Here is a 21,425-nt window from a genome sequence, read left to right as displayed (position 1 = left end):
ATATCTGGGGAAAGTGGGAAGAACGTGAAATCTGAGAACTATTGGTGGGCGATGGCGGGAGCACTGGGGTCCTATTTTGAACATTACAGGCACGTACCACTGGAGGTGATGCATGGCGTGACAAACATGAACAGATCAAGGAATCAACCCGGGATGGGGGGGGTTGAAGGGGGGAGGGTGGGAAACTGTTGATATGTTGTATGAATGTGTTTAAATCACCAATAAAATGTTTATAAAAAAAAATTCACTTTTTTTTTTAAACAACAACTAACACATAACATACAAACAACTTTAACATAGATGGCTTGTTAGCACTTCGTCGGATCTTGTCTTTCCATTGTGGTTTCATAGTTTCCCCAGCGACCTTATCAGTTCGGTCTGGACCTCTCGTGGAGTCGAGCACCAGGTCTGGTACACACAATGTTCTATTCTTGGGCTTCGTGCTGGCCTTACTATCTCACCTACGGATCTTCAGAGTTTCCTTCCTCCGGTCGGCCAAAGATGTCTTGTATTAGTGTGTTCCATGCAGACAACTTGTGCGCAGTTTCACCTTCCCCTCTTGTCACTGCTCTTGTCCACACCACTGTCTCTGTCTGCGCCCACTTCTGAAGGTCTGACCACCATGCCTCCACACGCAGGCCCTCCTTTGACTTCCATGTCATTGCTATCCGTCTCTTGGCCAGTATACTTATCAAATCTTTCATCTTTGCCAGATGCGAATCATGCTTACCCCCTCTCGAGAAGAGGCCCAGTATGTACTTTTCGGGATGTTCTACCCGGATTTGAAGTCTGCTTCCCGCTATCTTGAGTCTGATCCCGTCCCAGAACTCCTGTATCACTGGGCAGGACCAGAACATGTGTACCATGTCCGCTTCTTCTGACGAGCAGCGGGGGCACCCGCTCTGAGCTCCTGTATGGACTTTATTCATCTTCTTGGGTGTGAGATACGCTCTGTGCGTTACATATAGCTGTGCCTGCCTAAATCTTGCATTTCTGGATACCTTTTTTGGGTATCGTAAGGCCCTAGTCCAGTCTTGATCGCTGAGGGGCCTCCCCAACTCCTCCTCCCAACGCTGCCTTGTGTGTTGTTCCCGTGGGACCTTGGCCTTCAGTAGCTGTTCGTACAACCTGGAGGTTGTGTGCGTTCCCTATGCAATGTCATACCATACATCTAATGCTGTTTCCTCGTCCTGGTCTTCCCAATCTGGCCATCTTCCTGTGATGTTTCTCAGCATGCCGGTATATAGGATGAATTGACCCCTATGTATTTTGTATTCATCTACCATTTCGTGGAAGTCTGCCCACCTTCCCTCCCTTCTCAGGTCTCCAATTTGTGCTAACCCTTTAGCCTCCCAGTGTGCTCGATATGTTGCTAATGTATTTGTGTTCCCTCCCAGGAGACCCGCTAGAGGGATTTGCGTTGACTGCAGATCCTTTAGCCCTTGGAGTTTCCACACTCTTTTCCATAAGTCCACTGCGATGTTGAGCATGTTCGGCAGGGTTCTGAGCCAGGGTCTTTCGAGCCATAGTAGTTCCCTTAGGTAATACTGTTTCAGTGCAGGTTGGAAAATGCGAGTGTCTATTGTTTCGTCTTCCCCCAGCCATTTTACTGCAAATTGCAGCTGCCCCGCTAAATAGTACTTCTCAAAGTGCGGTAGTCTGATACCCCCTTCTTTGTAGTCCTTCTGCAGGGTCCTTATTGCGATCCTATTTCTCCCTCCCCTCCATAGGAATGAACGCATTATTGTATTTAGTTTGGTGAAAAAGGCCCTGGGTATGTTGTATGGGATGTTCGTGAGGAAGTATAATAGGCGGGGCAGCACCACCATTTTCAGGAGGGCTGCTCTTCCCATCATTCCCAGTGATAGTGTCCCCCAGAAAGTCATTGACCGCTGCGTTCTCTCTAGAGCGACAAGCGTGTTGGACGCATGGGTATCGGCGGTATTGTGATGCATCCCTATACCCAAATATTTAAAGGTGCGGGGCGCTCACGTCAGACCCAAGTCCGGCAAACAATGGGGGGGGGAAACGTGTTTCAGTCCTGCCAAGGGGAAGAGGAGGGACTCTCTTTATTAATCGCTATGCCCGAAAGCCTAGTGTACGCCCCGATCGCCACTAGAAGGCAGGGTAGGTTAGTGGTTGGCTCACGTACGAATAGGAGCCTATCATCCACGTATAGCGAGATTTGGTGGAGCACTCCATCTATGTCCAGTCCAGTGTCTCTGTATTCTGCTCTAAGGAATACCGCAAATGGCTCTAGAGCCAGGATATATAACATTGGCGATAGCTTGCACCCCTGCTTGGTTTCCCTATGTATCTTCCACTCCTCGGAAATGAATCGCCCCGTTTTCACCCTTGCTCTGGGTTCCTTGTATAGTAACCTGATCCACCGGAGGTACCCCTCCCCGATACCAAAGTGGGCGAGTACACCCATCAGCCATTCCCAACGCACAGAATCGAAAGCTTTGACAGCGTCCAAAGACACTATTACACACTCGTCTTGCAGTCGATTTGTCTCATCTATCACATGGTGAAGTCTGCGGAGGTTCCAGGACGTGTTCCTTCCCGGAACGTAGCCCGTTTGGTCCGGGTGGATCAGCGTGGGTATTACCTGTTTTAAGCGTTTGGGTTGGCTAGGACTGCCGTTAGTATTTTGGCATCCTGATTAATGAGGAATATTGGCCTATAGGAGGCGCATTTCCCGGGGGGCTTCCCTGGTTTGAAGATCGGGACAATTATCGATTCCGACAGGCTTGTCGGGAGACACATGGTCTCATATGCGTCTTGAAATGTCTCAAGCAGTTTCGGGTCAATGGCACTCTTGTAGAATTCCCCCGGAAGCCCATCCGGGCCTGGGTTTTGCCGTTGGGAAGCTCTGCGATCACCATCTCTATTTCTTCCACTGTGAGGGGTGCATCCAGCAGCTGGGCCTGTTACTCCTCTAGCCTCGGCAACTCTATTTCTACCAGTGCATCTGTGATGTGCTCTTGGTCTATTTCCGGATTCGGGGCGTACAGTTGCTCATAAAAACGCGCAAACATTGCGTTAATGTGCCCTTGGTCCCTGATCTCTGTCTCGGTGTGAACTTCTAACACCGTTATGGGATCTTTTTTATTCTCTTGTCTGATAAGCCAGGCCAGGAGCCTTCTAGGTTTATCCCCTTCCGCGTGTAACCGCTGTAGGTACCTCCCATAGTTTAGCCTCTCTAGTTTTTCCCAGAGCAACATACATTTAGTCTGCAGCTCTATTAGCTCTCCAGGTTCCTCCACCTCTAGTTCTGCTCGTTGTTCTCTCAATTCGATCACCCTCTCGAGTTCATTCAATTCCCTCATGGCGCCCCCGTCAATCCTCCTGTTTTGCCTATTGCCGCTCCCCTTATTACCACCTTGAATGCGTCCCATAATATGGCACCACTTTCAACCCTAAGTCTCTTGACATACGCATTGAGTCCTCTCACATTCCAGGTGGCTACCGTCAGTTCATTCGGTCCCATGATCTCCTTTGTTTGCTTGGCTTCATTGTCCCACTGCCGTCTTGGATCTATGCCTCTTGATGCAGCGGCTGCTGCTGTCACATGGGTCCTGTCCCATGTTGCTCCGGTCGCTTATTGTCTGTATTATTTCAGTGTTCTTTACAATAGTCCTTCCGTAGTTTGTGCCTTGTACTGCCCATTCGCTCCATTCAACGTCCATAACTTCAACAAAAACTGAAAAACTAACGCCCAGCCACCCTCCCCATGCTCGGGCTTCGCCGCTTCTCTCGCCATGCTCCTGTGATGGGCGCAGACTCGCCGCAGCATGATGCCTTAAAACTGACATCCAAACTGATAGTTCATTCTTCCCGGGGGCGCCGCTTCTCTCAGCCAATGCAGCTAAAGTGGGGCTGATTGCTCCTCCATGCTTACTGCTAGCTTCTTTTAACTTACGTAATGCTTATTTTCTTGTTCCAGGTTGCCTTTGTTACTTCTGATCGGGGTCTATTTCCAGGATTGTTAGCGTTTCTCTGCCTCAGCTGGGGGAAGCCTTGTGAGTCCATCCAACTGTGGGCCTCTTCAGTGGAGTCGAAAAAACAGGTTTTGCCTTGGTGTATAACCTTGAGTTTAGCGGGGGACAGGAGCATGTATCTCACCCCCGCGGTCCTGAGGCGTTCTTTTGTTGGGCCGAACTGTGCCTGTTGCCTCTGTACCATGGCTGTATAGTCCGGATACATTGTGATCTTGGAGGAGTTCCTGAAGATCCCCCCCCCCTCCTTGAGAACGCTAGTATTTTCTCCCTGTCTTTGTAGTTCATGATCCCAGAGCAATCATCGCTCTCGGGGGGGGGGGGCACCCGGTTGGGGTCTTCCAGTCAGGGCTCTGTGTGCCCTTTCTACCACAAAGCCCTGGGATAGTGCACCTACTCCGACCTCCTGGAGGAGCATGTTCTCGATGTATTCAGTGGGGTCTTTGCCCTCCTCACCTTCCGGAATTCCAATTAAGCGGATGTTGTTCCTCCGCGCTCTCCCCTCTGCGTCTTCTGCTCTCCTTTCTAGTACCTTTAATTCTCTGTAGTACCTCTGACATCTGTGTCTGCGTTACCGCAACCCCCGCCATATCTTGCTGTTCCGTCGCCGTCACTCTTTGTTAGGTTCCTCGCGTTCTGGCGGAGAAGGCCCACATGTACCATTACTGTATCCAGTTTATTTTCTAGAGATGCTTTCAGGGCCCCGATTGCTGTGTCCATTTTGTTTTCGAGCGATTCTTTCATGGAGGCGATTGCTTCCAGTATCGTGCCTTTGTTGACTGGTTCCACCGGGCACGAGGTGTCATCCGCGGCTGCTGCTTTGTCCGCTGACGGCGACAGTTTGTGTCCGGACGCCGTCGTAAAAGTCTCCATGCTTACTTGCTTGGTTTTCCCCTCCGCTTTCTTGTTCGGCATCGCGGGTGAGCCACCCTCTGCCTGCGTCGCCGGTACCAGTCTTGGCTGCGCTCCTCGTGCCGTAGCCCCTGCTTCTTCAGCCGCCCTGCTCCCGGTGTTTACGGGTCTCTCCTTATATTGGGATTATTGCACTCTTGTGGCGGGTGTATTCGTTCTCATTGCGGGCGTCGCTTCGGCCTTCCCGTGCCTGCTGCGTATGTCGCCTCACCGTGTCAGGGGCCTTCCCGCTTCCACGTCCCACTTCCACCGGCCGCGCCGATCTCCACGTCGTGGGGTTGACTCAGGGTTGACTTAGGCTCCGGTCTACCCCGCACTGGTTTCTTTGTTATGCGCGTGATGTGTCTCTCTCTCTCTCTCTCGTGGATTCACCGGTTCATTCTGTATTACGCGGCCGGGGTCCTCCTACAGCTCGCGCGTCCGCCATTTTGATATTGCAGGACGATTCCCCTCCGGCGGTCTATCTCATTTTCCACTGCCCGGTTTCCTCCGGGGGCTTCGCCGGGTGGGCAGCAGGTGTTCCTGTCTCTGCGGGGAGACTTTGGCGGTCTTCTGGAACCAATTTATGCTAGTTTTTATCGGATTTTGTCAGGATCGCTCCAGAGCTCCTCTGCAGCACGTCTCACTACATCGGCCGCTAAGCCATGCCCCCAAACAATTCACATCTTTAGTTGGCATACGAACACGAGGTAGTGTTAGGCAGGTGTATGTGTAAAGAGGACAACACGTTATTGCATATTGTCATCAATTAGCCAGTCTTCGTACATCCTCCCATTATAAGCAATATCTGTTGCATATTACTCTTTACCCATTCTTCTTCACGTTAGCAGCGAACGTTAGTCAACACGACATATATTACATAAATGGTTTCTACACATTACAAGAGTTCTCGGGGTAGGCAGGGGCGTAGGGTGCCACACAGTCTAATGCTGGGGGCTTGGTACAGGGTCAGGGCATGACGGTTTTGGGCTGGTTTCAGTTACTTCCTAATGTTCCCGTTCTTGGCTGGGGCAATGATGTACCACGGAAGGTTAACAGCTACAGTGTTTTATTTTGTTGTTTGTTCGTGTCTGGTGGCTCGTGAGAACGAGTCCTTAGCGGATCTGCCATGTGGCGGTCGGTGGGGGAAGTGTGGGCCTCTGTGAGCACGGTCGAGTGGGGGTCAAGCTGCAGCTTTCAGTGTACACGTTGGCTCTGCCTGGGTTACATCTAAACGTTTCTAACAAAATGGAGTTGGCTTAGTACAAGATGGCGTCTGTGCTCTGCCACATAACGTGGTGGTGCAGCCTCACGTGTCGGTCTGCAGCCGCCCTGCCGCCTAGGCCCGGGGGCCGGTGGGCTGCCGACGAGTCATGAGTCTTCACCAGAGTGGGAGATGTAGTGGGAGGGGGGTCCTATTGACCTATCCTCCCCTACAACACCAAACTTGCAAAAGCACGCTAATAGCATCAGTGTCACTCCTTGTGAAAATTTGGTGAAAATCCATCGAGTGACTCGGACTGTAGGCGTGACAGACAATTGTTTCCCCATTTAAGTCAAGCGAGATTTAAAACAATGTTGGGACCCCTCCCCTAGGAACTTGTCCTAATTTGACGAAACAGCACCAAACATTACCAAATAATTCATTAGGGTCTGTTTTTTCAGAATGTTTGGTGCAGGTTCATCCAACGGTGCCAAAGTTATATATTGCACAAAAAGTGCGCTTCCTATGGGGAGACCAACTTAACCATAATTGCAGATTCGCCATCACAGACACTGTAACGTGTATATAGGATGCTATTCATAAGCTAGTGTGTGTAGGTGTTTTTTTGCGTGAAACCTTGTGAAGAATGGTTATTTTAAAAATGAAATTTTGTCTGATTACGTAACTTGCATTTATTGATTTGCTTTGTTGTGTTTTTTTGTAGATTTTTCATCATGGCTTCAGCTTCCACACCTAAGTATAACTCGCACTCTTTGGAGTCTTCATCTATCCGAAGGGTGAGATTCACTTTGACAGGATTCATTTTGTTGGTATGGTATTTGTGATGTCTTTAAATATTTAGAAGCCATTCTTCCTTGCTGTGGCATACTGGTAGCAAATGTCCAAACAGAGCCAGATATACTCCCTTATAAATGAAAACATGGCGATGCTGTGGCTGGTGGATTTGCTGCCGGCATATTCATATAGAACCAAAACACTCTGGCACTATTTGTTAGCTCATAAAGTAGTGAAGCTGGGGGGGGGGGGTCACACAAATAGAATCGGTCCCTGATTTTCAAACTATCTAGAATAATTTTCTGAGTTGGGTGATTTAAAGATTTTTATTCTGTAGGAAAATGGGAAGGTTGGCCATCTCACCTTGTGTGCTTGCTCCCGGAGCAGAGTAGCAAATGAAAATACTTATTTATGCTACACTACGCTTGCATATTATTCAAAGGTCTAAGAGCCATTCATGCTCTCTCTGTACATTTATTTTTAAGGGTGCCTGGATTAATTGCTTGTACTTTTTGAAAACCTTGCAAAGTTGCCTCTGCTACAATGGTTAGATCAGGAGTAAAACATGGTGGCACTTTTGTTTCCCAAACAGCCAGGAACATTTTTTTTCAGGACAGAGTTGAATGATAAGGTTGATGTGCTGCCTGATCATGTGTATTGCACCCCTGGGGATTAGGATTGGATGACATATAGCCAACAATGTTGTGTTCATAAGACTAACAATGGAGTGCCCAGTTGTGAGCAACTGTGTGGGCATGTTGCCATATGAGCAATCATTTCCATTCTATTCCTTAGCCTTTAGTGGATGACTCCTTAGAACCTGCTTAGCCAGATAAAGGAAATGTCAGCCTTCAGACCAGCCCAAGGATCTAGTAAACTGAGTGTATCACTCATGCTCACTTTCCCATACTGGTAATGTGTATGGCTTGGGCAGTAAAAACCCCAAGGGATCTATCACATTTTCTTCTGGGCATCAACTCCTTTTAAGTTTGGCACCTGCACATATATTCCCTCCATGAAGCCATGTGGGCTTTTCCCCCAGCAGGAGGCACCATGTTCCCTCTTGACGGTTTGTGTTATACCCAGCCCTTGGCTTACTTGACGCACTGTTTTCTGGTCTCCTGCAGGCCATAATGAAATGGACAAAAAGGGAGAAATCATACCAACAAATGTCACAAGTTGCTCTAATTCAATCTGTGCAGACTAGTTAGCCCTTCAAGAAATGAACACTACTCAATCCCTTCAACAACATTCCCTCCCCTTCTGGTTTGCGCTCCAAAGCACCCAATGTCAGTGTAGGTTATGGGATCCCATGTGTTGCTTAGATCAATCATGCACTTCACTATTGATCAGTAAATCTAAAGGCATTTTTGAATTTGTAATACCTGCTCTAGTCAACAGCCTATTCGCCAGTGGCACCATTCCCTTCTTATGCTAAAGTGTTGCTCATCCTAGACACAGGCAGCTACCCACCTTACTAACAAAAATCGGTTAAATCAATCATCTGGGCAAACCATTGACCATAAAAAAACATTGGTTACACAGCTATATTAAGGTTGCTGAACCTATCGGCCACTTTTGATACATGCCAGCAGATCTAAAGAAATAACAGGCGTTAAAGGGAATGCCAAAAATAAGTCACTGTTAATGTGCACTAAGTGGTTTTAATTACAGAGCCACTAAAACAAGTTGCGAAGTGCTACATGGCTGATAACACTTAATGATAATATTATTTTTCATATCTACACAAAGCCCCACTCCATGTCCTCCTAGAGAAACAAAAATGTATGTGTCTGCACTCGGGTCAGTGCTGCCCAGCTCTTGTCCAACCCTGTGGGTATGCCTTTGACTAGTCATTCAGCACAACCTTCATGTCATGATGAACAAGGCCTGGATGGATGAAAACTGTATTAGCTGCAACCATCGCAAATTTAAAATCTGCGATTAGGCGCTAAGATATTATTTTAATTTTTATTAGGTGCTACATGGCCATGGGCCTCGGATATGCTATGTCATTACAAACTAAGCATTTTCTCCTAGACAAAAAGACAGAACTCGTGTGGTGAATAAAGTATTGTTATTTGAAAACATCAGGGTAATGGAGAGGTTGTTTTCAGGAGCAGTGTGTGGGGGCAAACATTTAACATCGCTCTATCATTACCTTTTGAGAAATGTAGTGAATTTTAACCAAGTATGTCAGAAGGTATTGCCAATAGAAACGAGTGCTTTGTTAATCTACTCACCCATGTACTTGCAGCAGTGTGTTAACCAACAATACATCTGAATTGTGTCAGTGCTGAATGGAGGCTTTTGTGCTTTGTCTCCATTCTTGGATGAAGTCCTTCTTGTGCTAATGTGTTTTGGGTCAGCTAGTCAATCCCACCTAGTATGGAGTACTCTGCACAACAAGATTGTCAAAATTGGTGTTCAGAAGCACAGAAATGGTTGGCCAGTAGAGAACCATGATCAAAATATTTATTTCGTACACATCCAATAAAGATTTAACACATCGAAGCTGTTCTAAAAGGCATTGTAGCCATGGCTAGAGTGGCTTCATAAATAATTTCAACAAAAACACTCTACAATCGAAAACCTACTTTAAAAAAATAAAATAAAACACAAAACAACCTTAAACTGGGCACACCACACAGGCAAACTATCGTGCTTCTATCCAGTCAGTACACACTACCAGTACAACAGCACGTCTCTACCATTGTCTCCAGTCTTTACTGGTATCCCTTGCGTTTCGTTCATAAAGGTTGTACCTGCAGTTTTGGGCAGAGCTTTTTGAGCTGCATCCTCACATTTCCACTGTCGGGAGCAATCTCCTGAGGGTTGCATTCAAATCCTCAGATCACCACCATGATCTACACAAGCTTGAACTATTTTCTAACTCTGCTTGTTAACTGTGGTCGGTATCAGGTAATAATATTGCCACATATGGGGTCGCCGTAACTAATATCGCCGGGAACATATCGTGGCAATATTATTTGGGTGACCATATATATGGCGACAGGGGCAAAAAAAAAGTTTTAAGAAAAAAAAATTCCATGCAATAATGTTGCCACAAAAAACGACCATTTTTCGGTGATATTTTTGCATGGCGAGATTTTTGTTGCGACATTATTACATGGAACCCTGTGGTCAAGCAAACAAAGCACTCTTTAGAGGGTTTGTGGGGGTAAGGAATGTCCACATAAGGGTACAATTATTTGTTTTTTGTCTGTTGCATGTAAGTAAGAACATGTGTGTATAACCTTCTCAATTGAGGAAGTCGAGTAGCATCTGATGAGTGACTGGCAAACAACCCTCTATATTTTCCAAATATCCAGCACATTGGTAGGTTTCAGGACTTGTGTTCTCTCAATTGCAACTGCTATTTCAATTGAAAAATAAAGCTCACCGCTGGTTGATGTCGTAAGATGCTGGTTTCTCTCAAAGTTAAGCATAGGTCAACTTTAGCGAATGGGAACCTTGCAATTGTAAAAACTTAGTTTCTGCCCATTTTTGGCCCTCTGGAAATCTTGGAAGTAGTAGTTTCAGAAAAATTGAAGCTTCCCAGAACTGTCACTTTTGCTCTTGGAGAGCATTAGAAATGAGTAGATCTGGAGCAAACAATGGTTCCAGTGGCGAAATGGTGCATTGATGGCCCAGCAACAGAAGCAGATTGGCAGATGTACTTTTTCCAGGTATCAACATTCATTGTTAAAATAAATTGAACTTTGTAATCCCTTTTGCACGGTAACTGCAGACCTGGCTGTCTGTCCGGTTACCAGTACTGTTATGTCTGTGTCCTTGCCTCAGTATTTTCGTTCCTGCATGGAGGAGAATTTGCAGGTGACTTTGTTGGTTCCAATGGATTATGGTAACAAGGCGCTGATGCGTGGTCCTTGTCTGGTTCCGCAGACTCTAGTATCTGCAAAGCTGCACTGCCAAGACTGTTCTCGGATGGGCCGCAGATTTAGCAGAGCCTGTGTACACTAAATGCTTCGAAGTCTCGCCCCTGCAGTGAACCATGTAATGGAGCGGACGGAGAATCTCTGCCTCCAGACCTCGAGATGCATGCACTCTGAATTGTTGGTGGCCACTCATTACTGGGGACTTCTCCCAGGCTTTGAATTCAGGGGTCCTTTACCACAATGAGGTCCTTGGCAGCAGTGTGACTGGCAGAAATGCTGTTTTTGTTGTTGTTGAAACTTTAGTATGTATGGTAATCAACACAGGCACTAACAATTGCAGAATATACAGCTGTTGGAGTTATACATTAAATGTACATCCTGACACAGTGATACAGCGTACCCATATTCCAGCATATCTATGTACTCCTTTGCAGAGGTCAAATGAACACGGGCTTCACGCTATATTTAAAGATGACTAAGAAAGACTTTATGCGTCTCTATATCGTTTGACAATAGGTATGCCCTAAAGGGCCCCCAGATGTCCTTAGGCCGAGTTGTGCTGGGTTGCATAGCAGTCCATAACTCCTAATTTTCACTCGCCCAGATAATAACCTTTCTTCCAATGCCGTCTGTTCAGGGGCTTTGACTGCATCCATTTACGTAAAACACATCTCTCTGCTAGCAATAATGTATTCCTATACCGGGTAGTCCCATCAAACACACTAAACAAACATGTCTGGGGTATGTCTTTTCCCGTGATTGTTCAGTGCGTAGAGCATACATCCGACCAAAACCTAGACCGTACTGGACAGGACCTAAGCATTTGTATATACCCAGAGTTGCAACCCCCACATTTAGGGCAGTAGCCTTCCGATTCTTTAGAGAACGTCCCTCGCCAGTTTGGTGTATAATGAAACCTGTTCAATATCTTCATCTGGATGAGGCGAAAACGTGAGTTCAGACCCAACCCGTGTCCGTTTACACATGCTATGTCCCACCTCAACTGATATCTGTGCGAAAGTCGGTGGGCAACTTATCGCAGCATTTTGCTAGCGTGTCCGGCCTATAACTCTAACTTATTTAGAGTAGACGCTACCCTGCAGCAACCACCTGAGCACGTAAGGGGTTGTGTGAGGGGATAGGAGTATGTCCAGTTCTAGGAGCCCGGGCCAGAAGGATTGAAAAGTCCCCCTTAGCCTTTAGTATTGGAACAAAATTATCGCTGTATGTTGTGGCATGGATAATACGTCTTGCGTTCCAATGAATCACCCTTCTATGTACATGTCCCCCATAGTCTGTACGCCCATTCCTGTCCAGTCCCCAATTGTTTCAGCAGAGGTGGGGGGAGGGGGATACATGCAGTTTCAAAGTGAGAGATCTTTGCTATAGGGATGTATGGTTTTCAAAAACCATGATTTTCTACCATGCCAGTAACATCACCTCCACTGGGTCAAATTGACAATCATCCGAATATCCTGACGCTAATATTAAGGATCTGATCTCATTCTCCCTGCTGCATGCCTCTCAATTCTCACGTGTGGGTACGTGCATCCTTCCATATTACCAGTACGTAGCGTACAGGGTTGCACCACCCGCCAGTATAACCCGTAATCTGGAGCAGAGACCTGGGCGCTTGGATCAATTTGTGCCAGAATGTAAAAAAGACACTATGTTAAGGGCTATTGAGAGTCCCGAGACAAACCCAGATTGATCTGGCTGTACCATGTAGGTCATCAAGGGCATCAATCTGTTGGCCAGCTCCTTAGCAAACACCTTTTGTGTCGAAGTTAATGAGCAATAGAGGCCGGTAGGAGCCACAATGCTGTGCATTTTTATTTGGCGTTAGCAGAATGGTTATAATGGCTTCCCGCAGCGACTAAGGCAGTCAGCGAACTCTGTTAAGGATTTCAATCAAGCAACACCCACCTTGGTCTCTGCCTAATATGTAACGCACAATTGAAATGCTTTTCTCCTTATTTTATGCAGATTCAATTTTGAGATGGTACACCATTCATATCACACCCCCTTTTCAAATACCCCGGTCACAATGGCCCATGAACCAGGCTGGTTGGTAAAACGCAATATTTATTTATTTTAAAATTCAAAAGAAATCATACACTCTTTAATATGGGGCAGCAATCACCAATGGGGTGATAATTACAATGAGAATGTGAGCAATGCACTGGGTTTAACCTTCTAGTGGAACATATACACAGCACAGCAGAATAGGAGCACTTTTTGGTTTAGGAAAGCTAGCACCCAAGTTAGACTGTCCCCCTGCAATGTTCCCTAACCCACAAATGATCAATTCTGAGTGGATAAACAGAAGCAGCAGGTAATCAGGAATAAGAAACAGGAAACGGAATCCAAATCTGACCATCCCTCCCCAAATAAGCGAGAAAAAGGATTGTAAACCCCTTGCAATGTTATGAAATGACACTCGGAAATGGACAAATGTTAACGGACATTTGTACCGCGCACTATAACCACCGGAGTGGTCCCCTGGCGCTCTGGCGGTTCTGAAAGAGGGAGGGAGGGTGAGTTAGTAAGAGGAGGCTGGAAAAGTGCAAGAGTGCAGTGATATGCTGTTGGCGACCTCAGCCCAGTGGGTCCGTCAGCTGGGCCTGGGGTGTTTGCGGCCGGTAGTCGTTGTGTACTGTTGTGCGAGTCTGTGTTTTTTGTTTTGTTGTTGCAGTTTAGTGAAGTTTGTGCGGTTTGTGGTTGTCTTTGGTTTGGAGTTTGAGAGGTGTATGCAGAGGAGGATATTTTTAGTGGTATTGGTTAGCTGGCATCTCTATCCTGAATTAACATTGCGATAAGATTATTAGGAGGGCAAAATGACAAAGTACAGACTGGGGAGTCGGAATGCCATGCTCTGTATGAAAAGTGTCATTTGCCTATGTGATTTTCTAAAATGCCACAACTGTAAAAATGTGCAATTCATGTCATAAGTGATTTTTGGCAAAAAGGATTGTGGGAGGGCATGAGCAATTTAAGCTCACACCATAAAACTGATGTCATGTCCTTGAAGCCCAACCTGCTGACAGGAAGGCGCTAACAGTAAACCCTGACCAATCCAGCTGTTAGAGGCATGTCCAGCCAAAGCCTGCCCTCATAGTATAATCCTGTGATGTCATCCACCTTATATAAGGTAGAGTCTCACAGAGACAAAGAGCTCTCTCTTCAGAATTTTCCAGCTCTTGCGCATCCAGATATTTCATATTCACAAACTCACAGAATCAGGGAGCACCTAGAAGATCATGAGGGGACCTCAAACAGTAGCGGGTCTGAGGGCGAGTGGACTCCGGTGACGCGGCAAAAGAAGGCAAATAAACAGAGGCGAGTTCTGGTGAAAGGCACCATCAGGCAGATCAAGGCCATTCGGAATTTCATAACATTGTACCACAAAAACGCAAACTATTCTGTCTGGGAGCATCTGGAACTCTATGAACAAATGATGGACACTTTTCACATATCGAAGATGGGCGTAACGGCATAGATTATGCCAAATGGACATTCTCTCTGGAGTACTTCAGCTTCTTTGCTGGACTGGAAGATCAAAACCATTCAAGATGGTCCACCTATGAGGTGGCCGTCTTGAAACACTTTTCCTTCCACAGAAACCCACAGGAGGCCTACAATTTGCAGTGCCGAGAAGATCAGGCCCCAAGAGAATTTGTGCAGGAGCTAAAACGCGCCTTTGCACAAACTACAAGGCGGGTGCGCACTAATTCCAGAGAATTCATTACCACTTATTTTTATGCGTCCCCGAAGTACATAATGACCCCACTGGTGAGGGATTTTCATGAGCAAAGATCCCTGGACTGGGTAATAGCGCAGGCTGCCCGGATCTATGAGGTCCTAAAAACCTGCAGAAAATAAAAACCAGATAAAAAAAAACTCCAAACCAATCAACACCCCCGCTGCTGCTAAGGTGGCGGAGGTGAAGGTTGCCCCCATTTTAAACCTAGAAATGGGGGGCCTATAAACCGTCCCAAAATCAGCGAAATCAGAGGCAAAGCAGGCCATCTGATCAATCGGCAACAGGTGGCAGTCAGGGAGGTAACCCCACCAATAGGACCCCTAACTCTCCTGATTACATAAGTACCAGATACAAGGGCAACTGACCTATCTTGGGGTAGGAGGGCAGTAATCCCCCAAATCCTGCGTTAGGTTTCTTTCCCCGGTATCTACCAAACCCCAACCTGCAGGACAACCCTCCTTTCTTTGCCCGGTTTCAGGAGTCTAGACCACCCAATCCGGGAGAGGGGAGGCCAAGGGTGGAGGGTTACCAAAGTCCCCAATACCCAGGGTACTCTGGGAGAAGGGATAGTTACCATTCCCGTGTACCACCTAGGTTTGAGCAGAGACCCCCGTACCAGCCGGAACGGGCGTCCCAACTGGAGTGCCAGCTCCAGAACCTCACGCAGGATCTGAGTCGCATGTTGAGGGCTCAGCAGAACCCTTAGATGAACGTGGCAGCTCAGAACCCCTCAAACCAAGGGTCTGGCACCCCAGAACAATGACTGCGAGAGAACTCCGACAACTCACGGTTCCAGAGGAGGAGGCACGGGAGGAAGGGGGGTAAAAAGCCCTAGAGGAAGCTTCCTTCCTCACCCGTGAAAAGCCCCTGGACAGCCTGGAATCGGATCTAAAATCTCTTGGCCCCGGAAATCTGCAACCCAGGGAACAGAGTGAGAAATAAAGAAATTAAAAAGGCCCATTTTGTCGAGGAAGCTAGTGTCCTCCGGTTTGAAGGGGAAGAATCCTTAGAGGATCCTTAGAGGATTCTGGGAAGAAAATCTTCTCCTTCAGGGACGTGGGAATTCCTCCCAAAGAAGAATGGGTCCCAAGAGATCTGAATGAAGACTGGCTGGGTGTGGGGACTGATTCAGTCACCCATCCCTGAACCCCAAAACTGTCATCCTGAGAAAAAATATGAATGGAGGGATCCTCCCCACCAATTGGTTCTAGTGACTGCCAACAGGTAAGAGGGGGCAGCACAGAGCTAAGGGAAAAAGGGGATTTCGAAATCCCATCCATTTCAGGATGCACATTTTTTGTTACAGATTCCCAGACTCCGGCACAGAAAATTGTCCAAAACTCCACCGCCACCCAGTGTTAGGCAGAAGCCTGTGCAGTTCCCTTAGGGACCACTGCAAAAGACTTAAGACTACAGGTGTTTGGCAGTAAACCCACTTGGTAGCAGTCTGTACCACACAGATTCACTTGGTAGCTGTGGCTGAGCAGGCATACTTCCCTCAAGAAGAGTTAGGCAGTATATAGAGTATACACAATGGGTGCAGAGATACAGTAGTACAAGCAAACACTGACCAGAGCTTTGGTGTAAAAGTATATAATTATTTATTTAAAGACACACTTGTAAATTACACTATCATAAAGAGAAAAGTAAATTCAGCACACCGTCACTATTATATATATATATATACAACCCTAATTACTTATTAGACAAGTCTTAGTGAGAAACACCACTTATTTTCAGACAGAGGTGAGCGCTTAACATAAGATGGCACTCTAATAAGTTATTAAAAAGGGAGGGAAAAAGGCAGAGTTATGGAAGCACACAAATTTCAATACTTTTAAAAGAACCACAGTAAGGCAGGATAGGCAGAGTTCTACTGGAGAGCAAGGAAGTCAATTGCCAGGCCCACTCTTGGAGAGAGCAAGCAGAAGGGGTCCAGGTTCACACAGTGGGGTTATGCCCAAAGAGTCTTTGCGGTAGTGGTAAACCGTGGTGTTCCGGTGGCCGGGGTGCTTGGCACAGGCAAGGCAGCCACGAGATGCTCCTGGAAGGTAAAAAGAAGGCAAAACTGGTTATCCCCACCAGTCAAAGGAAGAAGACTCTCCGGACTGGAGATCTCCTCTGTCGTCGGGAAAAGTGGTGAGACTGTTCAGCAGGGCTCCACCGGTGGTGTCGTCGTTGCAGGTCGGCTCAGGTTCTCCCTCCTTGGATTCTTAGGTCCTGTGGCCACTTCTGAAGTTCCTGTCCCCAAAGCCCTGCTTTTATGCAGCAAACCCCCATTCATTCAGCCTAGCTGTCAATCAAACATGCAAAGTGGTGAGCCGGCCGGCTCACCACTTGGGCCAATCACACAAGAGTGCGACTTGAGTTGCCAAGGCAACTCAGTCCAGGGTGCCTAAACCCCCTCCCACACCCCCTGTGGTACTCAGACAGAGTGGCACCACTTTTGGAGGCTTCTGTGGAGAAGCCCGCCAAAAAGTGGAACAAAGGGCTCGACTTGGGATGGAGTCACAGAAGAGAACACAAACGCCATTTTAGAATCGTGTTCTGGGAAAAAATACCAACCGGGGAGTTAATATTAAATAAATAAACCGGCGGTATGTTCGAGGCTATACAAATTAAATAATTAAACTTGGTAGCCTCGAACAATGGGAAAATCCCATAGAGATATATTCGCGGTCGAATATAAAAAGTAGTATCCACTGCCACCAGCCAAAACTCGATCAGGGGGGACGGAGACGTGCTCCCTCGAACAACAGACCCCGGGGCAATCGAATTGGCCCGACCAGTACGTCCACAATATGATGCTTTGTACTGTTTTCTGTTCATAATATGGGACTAGTAAAGCCAATGGTGACTTTTCATGCCCTGGGAGACGGTAGTCAGTCCCAGGGTATGGAGTCTATGTTTGGGGGTCGCTACGACACCCCTGGTTTACTGCACGGAGGGTGCTGTGTAACCCACATCAAAAACACATGAGACCCTATGGAGTAAAAGACCCCATAGCCCATAAAACACATGGAAAGACCAAGGAACACCTCAAATCATGTCTAAGAGTGGGAGTAAAAGAGTCTCACTCTTAGCAGGAGAAAAAATAAACCCCAAAAATCCAGCAAAGCTGCTGGGGGACTCACTAGCTTTGGGAAATTAGCCTTTACAGAGAATTCTCCCTAACACCCAGCTTGCCCAAAATACACATTACCTTTGCCCGCTTGATAAGGAGGGAAGATTCTATGCCCCTGTTCGAGTGCAAGGGCAATGTGCATTTTCAGCACTGGTGGATACTGGATCCCAAGCCACTCTCCTGTCAAAAAGGGCCTTTGACCAGCTAAATTTAGGAAGGGGGAGAGACACCAGATCCCTCTCGCCCCTCTTTCTGGACAGCTCCAGAACTTCAACGGAAATGAAATTCCTGTTGAGAGCTCTGTGGATTTGGAAATAAAAATTGAACGGCATAAGGTGAAACACCCGGTCGTAGTCGTGACTCCAGAGGGAACCCCCTGTCTATTAGGGAATGACATCCTTTGCAGGTTGTCTCCCCTAAAAGACTGTGTGAACAAGGTCCTCTGGACTCGGACTAACCGGCCTATAAAATTAAAACAGAGTGTCAACCATGTTAATTTAAATGGCACATGCCACATGGTTGAACAAAAATCTGATGATATCGAGTTTCATTTCCGAAATAATCAAACACCTGACTTTACAGTGATTGCTGTAGGACAACAAACTGGTGATTGGAACTCCTCTCCATTTCTGAGAATCAACCACACTGGAACGAAATACTTTGAAATTTTATACCAATTCACAATCTGAAAATCCCAATTCTATAGTCAAAAGTGATGAAAAACCAGCTCAAAGTTTAGCTGACTTTCAGAAAATTAGATAACACCTGTTCCTCCCTATTCAGTTAAATCAGGGGATGGAGTCTGTTCTCGCCAGTGTGTGCGTGAACAATGGAAAGAGCTTCATCAGCAAAGCCATGTTCAGAAAGCTCCCAAAAGATCCAACAATTCCCACATTTAAATTGATTGATACGTGGGAAATGTGACTGGAAATTCCCAATTCCAAGCATCTCCTGCCTAGCAGGTGTATGCTCAAAATGACTAAAGGTGATAAAAGCATAGAGCATAATTGTTGGGTCGTGCAAGATGTCCCTACTGCATTCTATTTAGGCAGTGACATTCTCAATCGGTTTGCAATTAATTTGGACTTTATAAATTGCAAGGCCTGGTCCCGACTAGGGGGCAATCCCATAGGCTTTGATTCTGAAAAAGCATTTCGGTCAGCCCATTTGCTGCTGTATGCAGTTGAAGTTTAAATTAGAGAGTAAGTCACCATCCCAGGATGGACCTGACAATTCCCACTGGACTTAAAAATTAAGAGGACAGAAACTGCAAAATCCTGACTCATATGTACATCTCAACGCCCATCTCCAACAGCAGGGGTTGGGGTTAAACTCCAGACCATTAGTCAATGTAGAACACAACATCATTCCAATATTGATGGATAACAGCGACCCTAGGAGTATCACTCTGGGCGCAGGCACCATTATTGAAATGGCGGTTAATGACTGACATTTTTCCATGGATCTAGGAAATTAACTGATAGGACCAATCCCCAATGACTGCTATGACAATGACAGTGAAAATGACATACCACCAGACAGGATCTTCACCCAGCAAGGGGGGAATTTCCTGGTGTACTCTTCCTGCCCTTACGGGGAGGAACAGGTGACCTGTGACATCAGGTCCACAATGGTGTCCAGACATTTGGTCGACCTAAAACTGGTCGAATGACATTTGGTCGACGCAATTTGGTCGAAAACCAAATGGTCCAATTTTTTTTTTAATTATATATTTATTTTTCGGGTTTTCGTTTTTTACAAAAATGGGTTTTTAGAAAAAAAAAGGCGGTTGGGGGGGGACCCCCCCAAAAAAAAGGTGAAAATGAAAATAAAAAAAATTCGACCATTTGGTTTTCGACCAAATTGGTTCGACCATTTGTCTGGTCGACCAATTTTTTTCGACCAAATGTCTGGTAACCGTCCACAATGACTGCCTCTCCTACCTGAAACCCTCTGTCCAGGTCAATACTCTAACCAGGGACCTCTCCTCGCAGCTGGAGGAGGCCACTGAAATAGGCAAATGGTTGAAGAGCGGGTCGTTTCACAACAAAAGAGAGCCCAGGGGTAATTCTATATCCACAGGAACTCACCCCAAAAAACTAACACTCTAAACCACAAGAGTACCAATGGTTACATGTCATTCATGAGCCAGTTACTATACTGGCTTAGGACACTCCCACAACTGAGGCAATATTTCTTTTTTTTTTTAGCAAATACCAAGACTTTATATGTAAAAAAAAAAAAAAACATTATTTATATTTATACATGGAAAAAGATTCAATTACAAAACATCAAATCTCATTTTTATAATCACTTAAACAAACAGCATTGAAACTACAGTATGGTGATGTCCACCGACGGGGCTACTTTCACAAATGGCAATTACATAAAAAAATGTGTATATTTCACTCCATAGTACTCTTTCAAACGCTATCCCTCTCAAACCATTAATACTTCAAACATCCAACATGTTTCTTTTCATTCAACCTAAAAAACACTTTGCTTGGAAATTCATCAGGGAAAGCCCTGTGTAACTCCCACCCAAACTACTATGACACTACTTTATCAGGAGCTGTGCACTACAATTTCTACACCACCTTCTTATTGCATATCTATCCCGGTCTCTGGTCTTCATCAATGCCACCTGTGTTGGTTCCACTTTGAGTTACCTGTAGAATTACATATAAAAGAGGATCTTAATACCTCTACTTTGTATACAATTTACAATTTGACTTTAATTGCACTAGTTCATGTCTATAATCCAGACACCTATGTGTCTTTAGCAACCGCTTAAAGAAGGGGTTACTACATTTTACAGACTCATTTGCATTGTATGCTCACCCAGCCCAAGTACTCTTTCAATGTGCTTCAAATGGCATAAAATGGATAGGTGTGCCTCCACCTCTTAGCTTCTAACGATGAAACCGTATCGCTTCATGGGTCGCCACTCTCAATATTACTGCTCCATTTTACCTAAATGGTAGTATAAAGTTCACAAATGACTCACCATTCACAGGTTTATTAACTAAGCTAGGTGTCTGCAGCTTGTCTCTTTTCGCTAGTTCCCTCTCTCGCACTTGCCAAATGGCAAAATGTTAGGTCTTTCCACTGGGACTACCAATACCACAATGCCTTGCGCCCTATATGCCTTGTATATCTACCTCATGTTCTCAACATGATGTATGGGCAGCTGTTTAAAGGGGGGATTCCCAAATATATGAACACTCCCTCTCTCTTGTTCTGCACCTCGAAATACCACTTATTGTCTGTTCCTAAAATGACACCTTTTTAACTAAGTACCATTCACTTTATTTATAATATTAAACCATGGGCTAACTCCATTCGCCTCAGTCTGCACCAACTCTTAAATAAGTACCATGCACTCAATTAGTGGTTTTGCACAGTGGGCTATCTCCGTTATCCTCGATCTACACCGACTCCTAAATCATATGCACACCATCTAGAGCCGTGTTTTATTAAGAAAACCTATTGTGCGAGATTCGAGCTGAACACTCATTATTTCAGTTCCACTTACCATTGATCATTTCTAAACTGCTTATAGCGGGCCCGTCGTTTGGAGCCAACACTGCATCCGGTTCCTCAAATGGTCTCTCGCCGACTGCTGTACATCTGCAGAAAACCGCTTCCCTGCGTGTTTCCTGATCTGGGAAACAGAGCAGAGAACTAAATACTATGCCCAAATTCTTCAGCGTTAGTAACCTCACCTTTCTTTTGCAATTACTTACCA

General features: G+C 46.0%; 1 protein-coding gene and 1 long non-coding RNA gene across 2 annotated transcripts in view; one reads left to right on the top strand and one right to left on the bottom strand.

The window, feature by feature from the left end:
* The window catches only part of MTM1 (myotubularin 1), a 1,347,122-nt gene that overhangs the window by 109,472 nt on the left and 1,216,225 nt on the right, over positions 1-21,425 (top strand). Inside the window, exon 2 of the mRNA XM_069612751.1 lies at positions 6,821-6,893. Within this exon, the coding sequence (XP_069468852.1) occupies positions 6,831-6,893 (63 nt within the window). The 5' untranslated portion in view covers positions 6,821-6,830. The remainder of the gene's footprint in view (positions 1-6,820; positions 6,894-21,425) is intronic.
* The window catches only part of LOC138480937 (uncharacterized), a 549,246-nt gene that overhangs the window by 146,015 nt on the left and 381,806 nt on the right, over positions 1-21,425 (bottom strand). The gene's annotated exons all lie outside the window — the stretch shown is intronic.

Source organism: Ambystoma mexicanum, chromosome 5p (assembly GCF_040938575.1).
Source record: "Ambystoma mexicanum isolate Mex_15411 chromosome 5p, UKY_AmexF1_1, whole genome shotgun sequence".
In the NCBI taxonomy this organism is placed as follows: Eukaryota; Metazoa; Chordata; class Amphibia; order Caudata; family Ambystomatidae; genus Ambystoma; species Ambystoma mexicanum.
The sequence above is the reverse complement of the archived record's forward strand: the minus strand, read 5'-3'. Positions and strand labels throughout refer to the sequence as shown.